The sequence below is a fragment of the Schistocerca serialis genome, chromosome 1 (genome assembly GCF_023864345.2).
Source record: "Schistocerca serialis cubense isolate TAMUIC-IGC-003099 chromosome 1, iqSchSeri2.2, whole genome shotgun sequence".
In the NCBI taxonomy this organism is placed as follows: domain Eukaryota; kingdom Metazoa; phylum Arthropoda; class Insecta; order Orthoptera; family Acrididae; genus Schistocerca; species Schistocerca serialis.
In genome coordinates this window covers 526,905,322-526,919,671 of record NC_064638.1, presented here as the reverse complement: position 1 = coordinate 526,919,671, position 14,350 = coordinate 526,905,322, and the positions used below count along the sequence as shown (strand labels likewise).

At 42.2% G+C, this 14,350-nt stretch overlaps 1 protein-coding gene across 2 annotated transcripts in view; it reads left to right on the top strand.

Moving 5' to 3' along the window:
• LOC126474770 (cleavage and polyadenylation specificity factor subunit 5) overlaps positions 1 to 14,350 on the top strand; it is a 110,875-nt gene that overhangs the window by 19,930 nt on the left and 76,595 nt on the right. For both annotated transcript variants that reach the window (XM_050102249.1, XM_050102256.1), the window contains exon 3: positions 13,481 to 13,544. In XM_050102249.1, coding sequence (XP_049958206.1) covers positions 13,481 to 13,544 — 64 coding nt within the window. The remainder of the gene's footprint in view (positions 1 to 13,480; positions 13,545 to 14,350) is intronic.

Genomic DNA, 14,350 nt, shown 5'->3' with positions numbered 1-14,350 from the left:
GTTCTGTGTCGTCTGTCATCTATTCTGCTGAACGTTTTTTATTCTCTGAGGGTGTTTTTGGTGTTTGGAAAAAGGGACCGATGACCGTAGCAGCAACCGTGGGTTGCGAAAGCTTGAATTTTGTGTGTGTGTTTGTTTGTTAGTGTCCCTATCAACATACCAACAATTTCGTTTGGTAAGTTACATCATCCTTGTTTTTAGATATATTTTTCCCACATGGAATTTTCCCCTCTATTTTTATATATATATATATATATATATATATATATATATATATATATATATATAAAAATAAAAAAAATCAGGGTGTATACGACCCGGGACAACCGGGAGATCCAGGAATAACCTGGGAATTTTTCCATCCAGGAGAAAACTGGGAAAAACCCGGGAGTTTTTTAGAACTCCAGGAATTTTTCAGTGTTCTAGTTTTCTGTTAAATTTTTGTAATTTTGACTGGTAAGAGCCGATACTCTAACAAAGGGTATTACTGTATCCCACTACTGCAGAATAACACTTCAACAATAAAACATAAACGAGAGAAAAAAAGAAAATAACTTAAATTGCAAAGGAAATGTACCATATATCATGACACCCACAGTGCTCATGCAAGCGTCTGCTGACAGCAAAATGTGTCAAAGGCTTTAGGAAGACTATGCAATGCTTCATAACAACAAATTACCTCCGATGAGCGTGTAGTCACAACTGTTGACATTAGATTCACTTTAGCAGTTACGAGCAGGCTCATGCGCATGCGCAGTTGAGTTGTGTTTGAGCAATAGATTTTCCCACTTCTGGCTGTAGGAATGTGGCTGTTCGCTGTGCAAGCAGCTAGATGCTACCGGGAAAGAGGGCACCAAATTCATATTCTTGAGGAAAAAAGCGCTTAGCATCCAGTGCACATTGGTCTATCGATTATTCATATGATTTTGAAATGCATCCCTTTTGGTTTTTGAACAAATTTTCAGTTGATTTCTGAATGCGTGTGTAGTGTACGTGATGTCTCTGTCAGGAGACACCTCGTCGCATGTAGAAATAAACTGTACGCAGGCAAAAGGGGCCGGGGCTATACGAGCTGTGCGGAGTGAAGCCGAACGTATTAATGCCAATTGCCGTCTGATTATGTGGTTGTCTGGGTTTGTGAATGATCGGCATTGTTATAATTACTAGCGAAATCCAGAAATTCAGACTACCAGAATGGAGATTTATAGGACTAACAGGAATAACAGGTGAGAAAGATTACGTATTATCTTGTTGGCGTATCCAAGAAAATGAAATTTTGACAAATTTTTGGCCAGATCGCTACACTAGTAAGGACCAGTTGTGCAGGCCCCGGCCAGCAGCCACTTAAGTTCTGTTCTAGAAGTAACGCGGAAAACGCGTTGTACGAACGTGTAACAGTGCTTAACTGGAGAATAATCACGGGATAACTAGATTGTCAGAACGAGGAAGGAGAAGAAACAGGGACATCACACAAATTATGGAATAATAAGATGATTCCAAATCGTAACATTACTTTTCAATCTCATGCTTGAGAAACTGGTGCATGTGAATGAAATGTGAAACTATTTCCTAACATAAAACTTTTTGCTTGTAGTAGGCCTAATAGGCATTTGACATTGGTACTTAGTGAATTATATTCTGTCGTGTTATAAAATTGACCATTTGTACCAATACAGTCTCGTTTATTTGGTGTGCGTTACAAAATTGCTGCAATATTAGAAAGGCCTATTTTGTTTTATGTAGCAGACGGTGACAAAACAGACGTAATCAGATCGAGAAACCAAATCGGCCTTGAGTATTATTTGTATTAACAGCTTTTTCAGTATTAGATAATTACATTTGGATTTTTCATGTAGAGAAAAGTTTGACGGACTTTGATGAGGTAATAGATTTTTTCGCTGAATTGAAAGCAAGCCATGTTAAGCTGTAGCAAGATTAGAGAAAAAAAAATGCTAGGAGCTAAGGATTGAAGAAATGTGTACTTTCTTGCTTGTATCTTGTCTTTATTGGTTTTATGTATCCTATATTTAATTTTATGTCACACAAAACAGCAAGTTATTAGCTAATAGACAATAAAGAGTGCAAATTTTCTTAAGAGTTCTTGTTCTCCCGATTATGAATAATCCCATTTGCTGTTAATTGCGAGGATTTTGTTTATATATAAAAAGAGGGCAGGCTGTCAAACTGGCTGACTGGTAGCAGGAGAGGCGCTACGGGACATTTCAATTTCCACTGTCCTGCATATAGTTTGATGGAATCCATTACAAAATACACACGTTTCAATGCCACAGAGCGAAATAACATGTCATACATTTCCTTGAACACACATGTTTTATGTTTCAGACATCCAGGAAGATGTGCGCTACAAGATGAACATATTTTTGAAAATTCGATTTTTTTAAATTATTGACCCGGTTAGCAAATATCGTAGATCCGGGGCTGATGTGCAGAGCAGTCTGAGTTACAGTGGGTAGTCTCCACGTGACCCATGTTTACATTTGGTGATTTTGCTGTTTCCCCTTCGTTTACTGTCCATCAAATGAAAACAAAACGGGTGTCTGTGGCGGTGCGCTCTCAAGTGAATTAAATACATTCACATAATTACGGAAGGCTAAAATATGTTATTGGTGTCAGATTTTATTTTATTTCCACCTTTCTGACAGTCAAGCATTAATTGCCTTGCAGAACAATGAAGTAATTTTTGTCTGTTTGCTAAAGAAATTTTACTTTTATTAACCTATTCTGCAGAGGCAGTCAATGTATTTGAAATGAAATGTTTAATTTCACAGTACTCTAGTTTCAGCTGTTCGCTGCATTTCGAGTGCACGTTTTCATCTTCTAGGATGTATGGCGTTATGCCATAATAAAGAACCAAAGATGATATAATACAGTACTGGTGCTCCAAGAAAATTTACAGCCCGAAACCCACACTGAAAAGCTTAATATCAGGTCGAGGTCTACTTCATTGGGAATCTGGACATATGAATGTGCAATTTTAAGTATGCATAAAGTATGGTTCATGAAATTCTGATGCTGTTGGAGTATCCTCTGATGTCTTGTTTCTTTTATGACATAATGTATGATCTTTCAATGTTTCACACATACGTACATGCGGGCTTCCTATGTCATGGTAGCTGTGCAAGCGCAGTGTCGCCTGTTATCTGCCCTCACTGGCAGCTGCTGAAACGAACATATTTCTTATAGGTCGCGGGAAAATATTGCGAATGGTGGTTTGAAAAGTGTTACTTTCAAAGGAAGTATCCTTTTATGTAAGTTGAACTATGTGCGAAAATGTACCATGAATTTCTTAAATTACAGAGCGTTTGACTCTCATTTAAAAATCAACTCTTTCATGACGAGCCATTTAGAAGAATTTTGAACCCTGAAGATCAGACATCTATGTCATTATTAAAAATTTTACTGGCACATTTGTGTGATATATCTTAAAGTGTAACACGCGCGAAAAAGATAAACATTATATGCGAAAGCTTAGCTACTCTTGTAGCTTATTAGCCTTACAGACCAATATTATATGTGAACACTTTGCTTTTCTGGTAGCTACACTATGTATATTAATTTAAACTATTAACTTTCCCTGTTTGTGTGTTCGTGCTACGTAACAGTGATGTTGCTGTTGGCTGACTACATCACGTGTCCTGTGGTCTGAATATCCGCTGTCATCGGCTGGCGGGATCATGTGACACGAGCTATGAGTGGCTTACAAAAGCGCATCGCAATCTCGATTTCAATTATACGAAAAGTAACATGCGGTGTTTGGTGGAATTCCAATGTATATTTTCGTAATACGAAAATAGGTAGCGCTGCTGCACATCACAGATATTTCTAAAACATGTCTTTCTCCCTGAGTTTCGTTTTCTAAAGTGCTGGGAAATTAAATGCCTGTGTATAAACCCATAACCATTCAAAGGATTGATAGGTTTTGCAGGGAAAATATACTGCCACTTAACACGGAAAAAGTGTGTTTTCACCCGGGAGAAAGTGTATTTTTAACCGGGAAATCCGGGAATTTTTTTTTTCCTTGTCTGCGTATACACCCTGTATATATATATATATATATATGCTTATCATCTCTTAAGCTATTTGTGTTAATTGTTACATGGCATAGTTGAGTACAGTTTTAAAATCCTAAAGTTAAGTGTACATAATTAGTAATTAAATTTCTACAGTAATTTTATGAACCAGTTTTGGTGTAGGAAAATTTAGCATTTTACTGAATTTGGTCAAGCAGCACATTTTTAAAACCCATAATAAACTGAAGAAAATGGTATAAATGTCAGATTTGTACATCAGATACTTTTTGAGGTATGGCAATTTTAAGGTTTCAAAAGGTTCAAAAATCGCACAGTTCAAGAAACTTAAAAAAAATTAATAACTTGAAAATAAATCTCCAAAAAGTCTGTAATTTTGGAATTTGTCTTATTTTGACAAAATAAAACAAAAGAATATTACAAAAGACTAAATTGTCAAGGTTCAATTGATTTCCCGTGGAATGACCCAGATGCTATTTATGTCATGAAGTACTTTCACAACAGTGGGAATGGCTAATAATGTAGACAAAGCATTTTTTGCCGTGAATATAACCCTATGTATATAGAAGAAAAAGAAAACAAGACACTGGTCCAGGGAGTAGTCGAAATTGAGATAGAAATAGACCAGTAAAAACCAGCTAAAGAAAATAATTTACTCAGAATATGTTGTTTACGTTAACTTTTTCTGAATGGACAGTCAAATTTTTAGTGAATCCTCGTCATCCTCACAATACAAAAAGAAGACCCAAGTATGCAAAATTTATATTCTACTTGTTCATTAATGGCCATGCATTAAAATACCACAATGTGGGAAAAAGTCTTTAAGAACTGTAGAGCTTAGATTTTTTATTATTTTATTGCGTTCACCCTTTTATGCTGTGTGTATAACATTTTCTTTTTAACCTCTTCCTGCATAATATGTGGCTGGGAAAGAAACGCCTCTACCATTTTGATAATTGGCAATCCTGTTTCATTTTATACCTGATTGTTATGTTTCCGTAGTTGTCAGAATTAACAATCCAATGAGATAAATTGTAATAAATTCTTCTTCACTAAACATGCAGCGAAACATCAACAGTGTCCACAATCTCGTCAAGTCTGCTGTTAATCAAAATTTCTATCAAACACTCTGTTTGGCAAATACATCAAATGCTGCTGTACATGGTCAATTAGTTGACATACCTACTAAAGTTTTACTAATTGTTTGATCCTGTACAGTGGCCTTATTTATTTATTATTATTATTTATCATTATACCATTCAGAATAATTGTATTGGACATGGCACCTGCATTAAGGGATTATTTGTATGTATATAAAACATAACCAAATTAGGATAGGATTAGGTGTTTGTCTTAGCAACTTGGGAAAACTGTGGGAAACCAAAGTAAGGCTGGCCAGATGGTAAATAAACCCTACTATCACAAATATGTAGTCAACATTGGTATTGAAATATTCACAAGAAGTAAGTCAATGGTGTAACTAGAACAGGAAATTGGTGTAACACACTTTTGAAAAAATGGACATATTATTTTACACCAAAAGTATAACACATGAAAAAGGGTTCCACTATATCCATCACAACCACTCTAATACTAGATTCCTTCTGAGTTGGTGTATTGCACTGCATTTGAAATGGGAGAAATAGACCTACAGCAGAAATATTCTTTTACAAAAACACACAGCATATGTGATATATCAGTAAAAAGAAACAAATGAGGTGTTGTAAAAGGAGGGCCTAATATTCCTATAAACTAATATAATAACTTATATTGTAGAAACACTTCTCGACAAGAAATGATTTTAACTCTACTCTAAAAGCCATTTCCTTCTGGTATTCACTGTTGTTAGTAAATTTAACTTTGTTTGGCAATTGGAAGTGTGCCCCCCCCCCCCCCCCCACCCTCCTCTCTCTCTCTCTCTCTCTCTCTCTCTCTCTCTCTCTCTCTCTCTCTCTCCCTCCCCCCCTCCTCCTCCCCCTCCCTTCCTCCCTCCCCCCCCCCCTCTCCATCAGTGCCCTTACTGTGTGCTCTATCTTGACAAAGGATTTATTCCGAAAGCTGACAGGTTTTCTTTCACTTTTGTGTGTGCTTGTTGACCAAGTGCTAGCATTTGGTGAGTGGTCACCTTTAGTCCTAAATTATTTACATTCTACCAGAATATTGTAATGTAACTACTAAGCTATCTCTGATAAATAGTCATTATGGCTTCGTGGCAAAGCATCTCTCGTAAATAAAGTCATTGTGGCTTCATAGCTGTTCTGCTAATGATATATGAATTAGTAGTCTTCCAAATGATTACAGGGCAGCAAAGTAATGACAGATCATTGTAGCAACAGAATAATTTTGCGTACAGTTAACCCTTGATTGATTTCACAATGTAAGATTATAATCATGATGAAATAAGTAGTGGGAATGAATGCTGCAGAGTCCATTTATATTATATATTATGTGAAATTATAGGCTTAGAAACCAGCTGGAATAGCAACAGAGAATTTGGTAGCTCCTTGAGGTTCATTATTCCCTAACACATTCTTTCTTGCTTTGCCTCAGAATGTATTATTTGCATTATTATTGACATAGACAACTTCATTACCAGGCACACACTTTTTGTCAGTGTGTAATCCCCCCTGTGGGCCTGGGGGTTAGAATAGGCCCGAGGTATTCTTGCCTGTCGTAAGAGGCGACCAAAAGAAGTCCCACACATTTCGGCCTTTATGTGATGGTCCCCTGTAGGGTTTGACCTCCATTATTCAAAATTTTCCCGAAGAGCAGGCCATTTGGGGAAGGATGCCTTACATGGTGCATCGTCCCCATCATGCGCCGAGACCTATCACATCCTTCGTCAATGTGGATCTGCACTTCTGCTCATTCTCCAACTGTTGGGGAGGTCACCCTCCTGGGTGTGTATTTTTCTATCAACTGTGAAGTATTGTTTTCTACGCTGACGATAATAGTGGACTTGTTTGCTGGGTTGCACTCGATATCGACCACGGTAGCCAGTCTGTTGTGGTGGGGCTGCCATGTACCCATTTGCTGCATCTGGGTGGCGCCTGTCAGGAGGGCCCGTGGTTGCAGTAGGTGGCATCGGGGCGGATGACCCGCAATGAAGTGTAGTACACTATCTCTTGTTGATGGTCAAACACCAGCTGTCTGTAAGCATCAGTTCAACGCACAGAAGTACAACCCCAAATTGTTCCCCTCCCTGGCCACACCATGGGAGGAATGCCTAGCCAAGGATGGCAGTGAAGCTTATTTGCCACGGTACCTTGTATTACAAGAGTTGATGGGGAATCTATCATGTCCATGAAGCCTCGGTTTTTTGTGGACATTTGGAGGAAAAGTTTGGGTAGGTGGAGGGCTTGTCCAAAACGAGATCTGCGTCAGTCTTTATCCTCTGCCCATTCATGGGCGTTATTTGCTTGTGACAAGCTGGGGGTGTTTCTGTAACCATTACACCGTATAAGAGCTTAAATATGGTCCAGGGTATCATATAACACTGGGACCTTCTTTTGCAGTCTGACGATGAGCGGCGTGCCAATTTAGAGCAGCGTGCCAATTTAGAGCAGCGAGGTGTACATGTCCATTGGGGTCTGAGGGATAATCAGGTTGCCACTGGTGCCTTCATCTTGGCCTTTGAGGGTGATACGTTATCCGAGATGGTCGCCGTGATGGTCTACTGCTGTGATGTAAAGCTCTATATCCCTTCCCCAATTTAATGCTTTAAATGCTGGAAGTTCGGCCATATGTCTTACCACTGTACTTCCAGCGTCACATGTCAAGATTGCGGATGCCCATCACATCCCAACACTCCATGTGCCCCACCTCCCATCTGTGTCAACTGCAGAGAGTACCATTCGCTTTGCTTGCCTCACTGCAGGATTCTCCAGAAAGAAAGGAAAACCATGGAGTAAAAGACCATGGACTGACTGACCTACACTGAGGCTAAGAGGAAATTTGAATGATTACATCCCTGTACATATGACATTGTCTTACGCTGCCGCTGCAACAGGTCTAGCCCCCGTCAGCTCTGCCAAACCCAGTCAACTCTCAGAACCGTAAGACTACACTTGATGGTGGGGGCACTTCCCTCCCTGTTGCTCCCGCAGCATCTACTTTGGTAGCAACACCCACCCAACCATCGGGGATATCGGTCCACACTTCTGCACCGGAGAAGCGGAAGTCTTCTTCGGATCCTCTCGCTGGGCAGGGGTCGCTTGGGTCACTCCCTTCCCAGCTTTCTGCTAGTGGGAAAGATGGCACCTGCCAGTGGCTGAAGTACCCAAAAGCAGCTGGTCATAGGGCTTCACACTCATCATCAGTCCCGGATACTGAATCACTGAAGTCCTCCCAGCCAGGGAAACCCAAGGAGCAGCAAGAGAACTCCAAAAAGAAGATCCCCAAGACCAAGGGAATTGCAGTGGCACTCAACACCACCTCTACCAACAAGCTCTGCGTCTGCGGATGAGGTGGAGATTCTGGAGCCCACTGAGGACCCAGATCTCGCTGGACCCTCAGACACAAAGGATGTAGACTGCTCAGGCAATAAGTCTGTGGCAGCAGGTGATACTGAAGCGTAAACTGCCTCATTGAATGTTCCCTGCCTTCCCAGTCTCAAGATGACGTCATCCTCCAGTGGAATTGCGGCGGTTTTTTCCACCACCTGGCTGAGCTACAGCAACTGTTACGCTTTACACCTGCTTTCTGCATTGCCCTCCAGGAAACCTGGTTCCCGGCAATGCGGACCCCTGCACTCCACAGCTATAAGGGATATTACAGGAACCATAGCAACTGTAATCAAGTGTCAGGTGGAGTTTGCGTGTATGTCCTAAACTCAGTTTGTAGTAAAACTGTGCCCCTTCAATCCCCTTTTGAAGCTGTGTCTGTCAGATTAATGACACAGGAAATAACTGCCTGCAATGTTAATCTTCCTCCAGATGGTGCAGTACCACTGAATGTATTAACTGCACTGATTGATCAACTCCCTAAAGCTTTCCTACTTCTGGGAAATTTTAACGCCCATAACCCGACCTCTGTGTGGTAGTGACCACTTCCCCATCTTCCTGACACTGCCTCGGTGTCAGGCACACGGATGCGTGCCCAGATGGGATTTAAACAAGGTGGACTGGGAAACTTTCACCTCTGCTGTCACCGTAGAATCTCCCCCACACGGGCATCTGGATGTGATGGTTGAGCAGGTGACTACAACAATCTCTCGCTCTTTAGGGTGCCCCTGGCGAAAGACAGTGCCTTGGTGGTCTCCAGAAGTTGCTGAAGCAATTCAGGAGTGCCGGCGAGCTCTACAGCCGCACCCTTCCCTGGAGCACCTCATACACTTTAAACGGCTCTGTGTCCGCGTTCGCCAACTTATAAAATGACGGATGTTGGGAGAGATACGTCTCAACCATTGGGTGCCATAAGTCACCTTCCCAAGCCTGGGCAAGGATCAAACGTGTTTTCGGGTACCAGACTCCAACAGGTGTTCCTGGTGTTAACATCAATGGCGTGTTATCTACTGACGCAATTGCGATTGCCGAGAACATTGCTGAACACTGTGCTCGAGCCTCTGTGTCGGCGAATTACCCCCCAACGTTTCGCACTCTCATACGACGGCTGGAAGGGAAAATCATCTCGTTCACTACATGCCACAGTGAATACTATAATGCCCCGTCTACAGAGTGGGAGCTCCACATGCCCCAACACTGCTCCTGCTGGGCCAGATCAGATCCACAGTCAGATGATTAAACATCTGACTGCAAGCGACATCTCGTTATCTTCAACAGGATCTGGTGCAGTGGCATCTCCATCGCAATGGCGGGAGAGCACCATAATTCCGACACTTAAACCCAGTAAAAACCCACTTGATGTGCATAGCTATCGTCCCATCAGCCTCACCAATATTTTTTGTAAGCTGCTGGAACATATGGTTGTCGGTGATTGGGTTGGGTCCTGGAGTCACGTGGCCTGCTGGCTCCATGTCAGGGCGGCTTACGCCAGGGTCCCTCTACCACTGATAATCTTGTGTCCCTTGAGTCTGCCATCCGAACAGCCTTTTCCAGATGCCAGCACCTGGTTGCCGTCTTTTTTGATTTACGAAAAGCCTATAAGATGACCTGGCGACATCGTATCTTACGAGTGCGGTATCTGGGGCCCGCTCCTGATTTTGATCCAAAACTTCCTGTCACTCCGTACTTTCTGTGTCCAAGTGGGTGCCTCCCATGTTCAGGAGAATGGAGTCCCGCAGGGCTCTGTACTGAGTGTGTGTCTATTTTTAGTGGCCATTAACGGTCTAGCAGCAAGCCGTCTGGCCCTCCAACTCACCTTCTCTGTATGCAGACGACTTCTGCGTTTCGTACTGCTCCACCAGTACTGGTGTTGCTGAGCATCGCCTAAAGGGAGCTATCCACAGCCAGCTGGAGTGAGCGTGCAGTTCTAGGCGCTACAGTCTGGAACCGAGCGACCGCTACGGTCACAGGTTCGAATCCTGCCTCGGGCATGGATGTGTGTGATGTCGTTAGGTTAGTTAGGTTTAATTAGTTCTAAGTTCTAGGCGACTGATGACCTCAGAAGTTAAGTCGCATAGTGCTCAGAGCCATTTGAGCTATCCACAAGGTGCAGTCATGGGCTCTAGCCCACAGCCTCCGGTTTTCAGCTGCAAAGTCGTGTGTCGTGCACTCCTGTTGGCGTCGTACCATTCATCCGGACGTAGAATTTTACCTTCATGATGATCCACTCACTGTAGTGGAGACACATCGATTCTGTGGACTGGTTTTTGACGCTCGATTGACTTTTTCCTCATCTTGGGCAGCTTAAGCAGAAGTGCTGGCAGTACCTCGATGCCCTCCATTGCCTGAGCAACACCAACTGGGGTGCAGATCGCTCTACACTGCTGTGGCTCTACAGAGCCCTTGTCCAATCTCGAATTGACTATGGGAGTGTGACTTATGGTTTGGCAGCGCCCCCAGCGTCGCATTTACTTGAACCTGTGCACCACTGCGGGGATGGACTAGCTACAGGAGCTTTTAGGACGAGTCCGATGACAAGTGTACTAGTAGAGGCTGGTGTCCCTCCATTACAGATCAGATATGCACAACTGTTCGCCAGTTACGCAGCACACGTTCGTAGTTCTCCTGAGCATCCGAATTACCATCTCCTTTTCCCACCCGCGGCAGTCCATCTCTCACATCGGTGTCCCAGATCAGAGCTAGTGACAGTGGTTCGTGTGCAGTCCTTTCTCTCCAAACTGGAGTCCTTCCCTTTACCACCTCTACTTGCACTCCATTCACTTATGCTTCCATGGTGTATGCCTCGGCTGCCACATAGCCCTAAGGGCTACAGTAACCATGTGGCTCTCCGCTGTTACTTTCTCTCTATTCTTGACATCTCCCAGTGCTTTTAAGTGGTTGATGGTCGCGTAGGATTTGACTACGTTCACGGTGGCCCTATTGAATAACATTCACTACTCGATGGCTGCAGTGTATTCACTGCAGAGCTGGTGGCCATTTGGCCATTTCTCGTGCACTTCAGTATCTCCGTTCATGCCCTGGGGAGTCTTTCCTTCTATGTACCGACTCCTTGAGCAGCCTTAAAACTATTGACCAATGCTACCCTTGTCTCCCTTGGTAGCGTCCATCCAGGAGTCCATCTCTGTCATGGAACGGTCCAGTTGCTCAGTGGTATTCGTCTGGACCCCTGGTCATGTTAGAGTCCTCAGAAATTAACTTGGCTGACAGTGTGGCCAAGCAGGCTACACGGAAACCACTTCTGGAAATGGGCATCCCTGCAAGTGACCTGCGTTTGTTATTACTCCACAAGGTTTTTCAGCTTTAGGAGACGGAATGGCAAAATATTAGTATGCACAACAAACTAAGAGCCATTAAGGGGACCACAAATGAGTGAAGTCCTCGATGAGGGCCTCTCACTGGGACCCCGTGGTTCTCTGCCAGCTTTGCATTGGCCCTGCCTAGGCGACCCCTGGCTACCTCCTGGGCCGTGAAGACCCACCTGAGTGTCGCTGTGGTACCTGGTTGACAGTGGCCCATATTCTTCTGCTCTGTCCTTCATTTGCTGCCCTGCGACTTCCATCTTCGGTTGATGGACTCATTATCATTGATTTTAGCAGACAATGCCTCATCGGCTGATTTGGTTTTACGTTTCATCCATGAGGGTGGGTTTTATCATTTGATCTGAGTTTTAGAGCCTGTCCTTTGTTTTTTCTGTGTCCTCCACCCTAGTGCTTTTAGGGTGGAGGTTGTAATGTGTTGCAGGGTGGCTGGCTTTTCTTTTTTATGTTCATGGTTGGCCAGCCCCTGCAATCTGCTTCCTTGTTTTACTCTCTTCTAAGTGTTTCTTGCATCTCTCTGTTGGTTTCTTGCCCTCTTTTGTTCCTTTTAGTGTTTGTTGCCTTTCCTTTCTTTCCGTTTTGTGTTACATGTCTTGTCTGTTTTATTCTCACACTTTGGCATTATTTTATGAGGAACAAGGGACTGATGACCTTGTAGTTTGGTCTCTTTCCCCATCTTTTAAATTAACCAACCTAGGCCAGAAGTTTTAATGTGTCGCAGAGTGGCTGGTTTTTCCTTTTGTTCTTGTGGTCGGTCTGCCACGGTCATCTGCTCTCTTGTTTTTTCCCTTCTACCTGTTTCTTGCTTCTCTGTGTGGTTTTCTTTTCCTGTTTTGTCCATAGTAGTGTTGGTTGTCCTTCTGTAGTTCTTCTGGTTCTTCCATTCTCCTGTTATTGTGCTGTACGTCTCTTTTTCTTCTTTCCCTTGTGTAATTATTTTACCAGGATCAAGGGACCGATGACCTCGCAGTTTGGTCCTTTCCCCCTCCCCCCTCCTGTCCTCCTCTAAACCAACCAACCAGCCAATCAGTGTGTAATAAAATGGTGGAAAGGAAAGGGAAACTAGACTTAAAATCCTGAACTTTTTGGAGCCGCAGCTCGTGATGTCTGGCCACCAATACCAATGCCAATAGTTGTCACACGAATGCCAATAGTTGTCACACGAAGCTAATCATCCTTTTCTAGGCGTGTGAAAATGACTGCAGTGTTGTTATTAGGATTAGGGTTTAACATAGAGTGGAGGGAAGAGGAGTGGAAAGGGGTATATAAATGTATGTGCAGGGATAGTTATCACAGATTCCAGCAAGTAACATGTCTTGAAGGATAGATTATCCAGACTGAAAGATAAAAAGGCTGAAGTTTAGTAAGACTGAAGCAGTAATTGATGTTAAGGGGGGAGAAGAGTGTAGACTTGGAGAATGAGCAGAAAATAGGGCGTAAAGAAGAGACTTTGAATTTTTTGTAGTTCTGGGCCCAGGAGTAAAATTGTCACAAAGGATGGGTTATGAACAAAAAATGATATCTAAGTAAACATAAGTTTTCCTTATTGCTGTATTACCAAATATTTTGAAGATGTTATCTTTGTTTCCAGACCAGGAGGAGAATTAAACCCAGGTGAAGATGAAGTAGAAGGTCTGAAGAGGCTTCTAACAGAGGTAACATTCCAGTAAATATGGCATACTGTTGCATCTCATGCCAAACCTGAAAGGGATACTATGTTGTTTAAATGATTTTCTTGTTAATTTCAGATGTTGATGTGTTTTCTGTGTGCAAAATATTTATCAAAGTTCTTTTGTTTTTATTTTGAAACAGCATTTCCCCATCATGGACAAAGTACTTCTGTACTGAAGCCAGTAAAGTCGCCATTGTAGTGGAGGTGCATAAATTAATCATTTGCAGAAAGTGTTGTATACTTTTGGTTGGAGAACGCAAAACGATTTATATATCAAAAATAGTATGACATTTTGAAAAAGAAATATGTATTGATTAAATTGACATTTAATTCACAGCTGGTACTTAATGAAAAGTAATTTTTCTGAGGCAAGCAGGATAAAAGGTGAATGCATTGTCAAGAGCTTAATGAAATTGTCCACCAGTTAGTATTTTTTGTTAATTCCACCACTTCACCAAGGATGCCACTTCTCATTGCCGTGAAATTGAGGAACCTAATTTTCTTTATTAGTCATGTATTTACTGCACTTCTGAAGGTATATTCGTATTCTTATGCTCTTATAACACCATTTTATGACAGCATCTGGTAGAGCAAGCATGACTTTACTAGTCGCCTTGAAAATATTTGTTTAGGTCTGTTATTATTCCTGACCTGTGAAAATTATAACATTGTCCTGGTTGCATGAAAAACCACTGTTGTGCTTGGTCCATAAGTTGTCATGGATTCTATCATCCAGCAGTCATCAGTTTAAACTTGATAGTGCTTTACTACACTTGTCCCTGTTTGTGT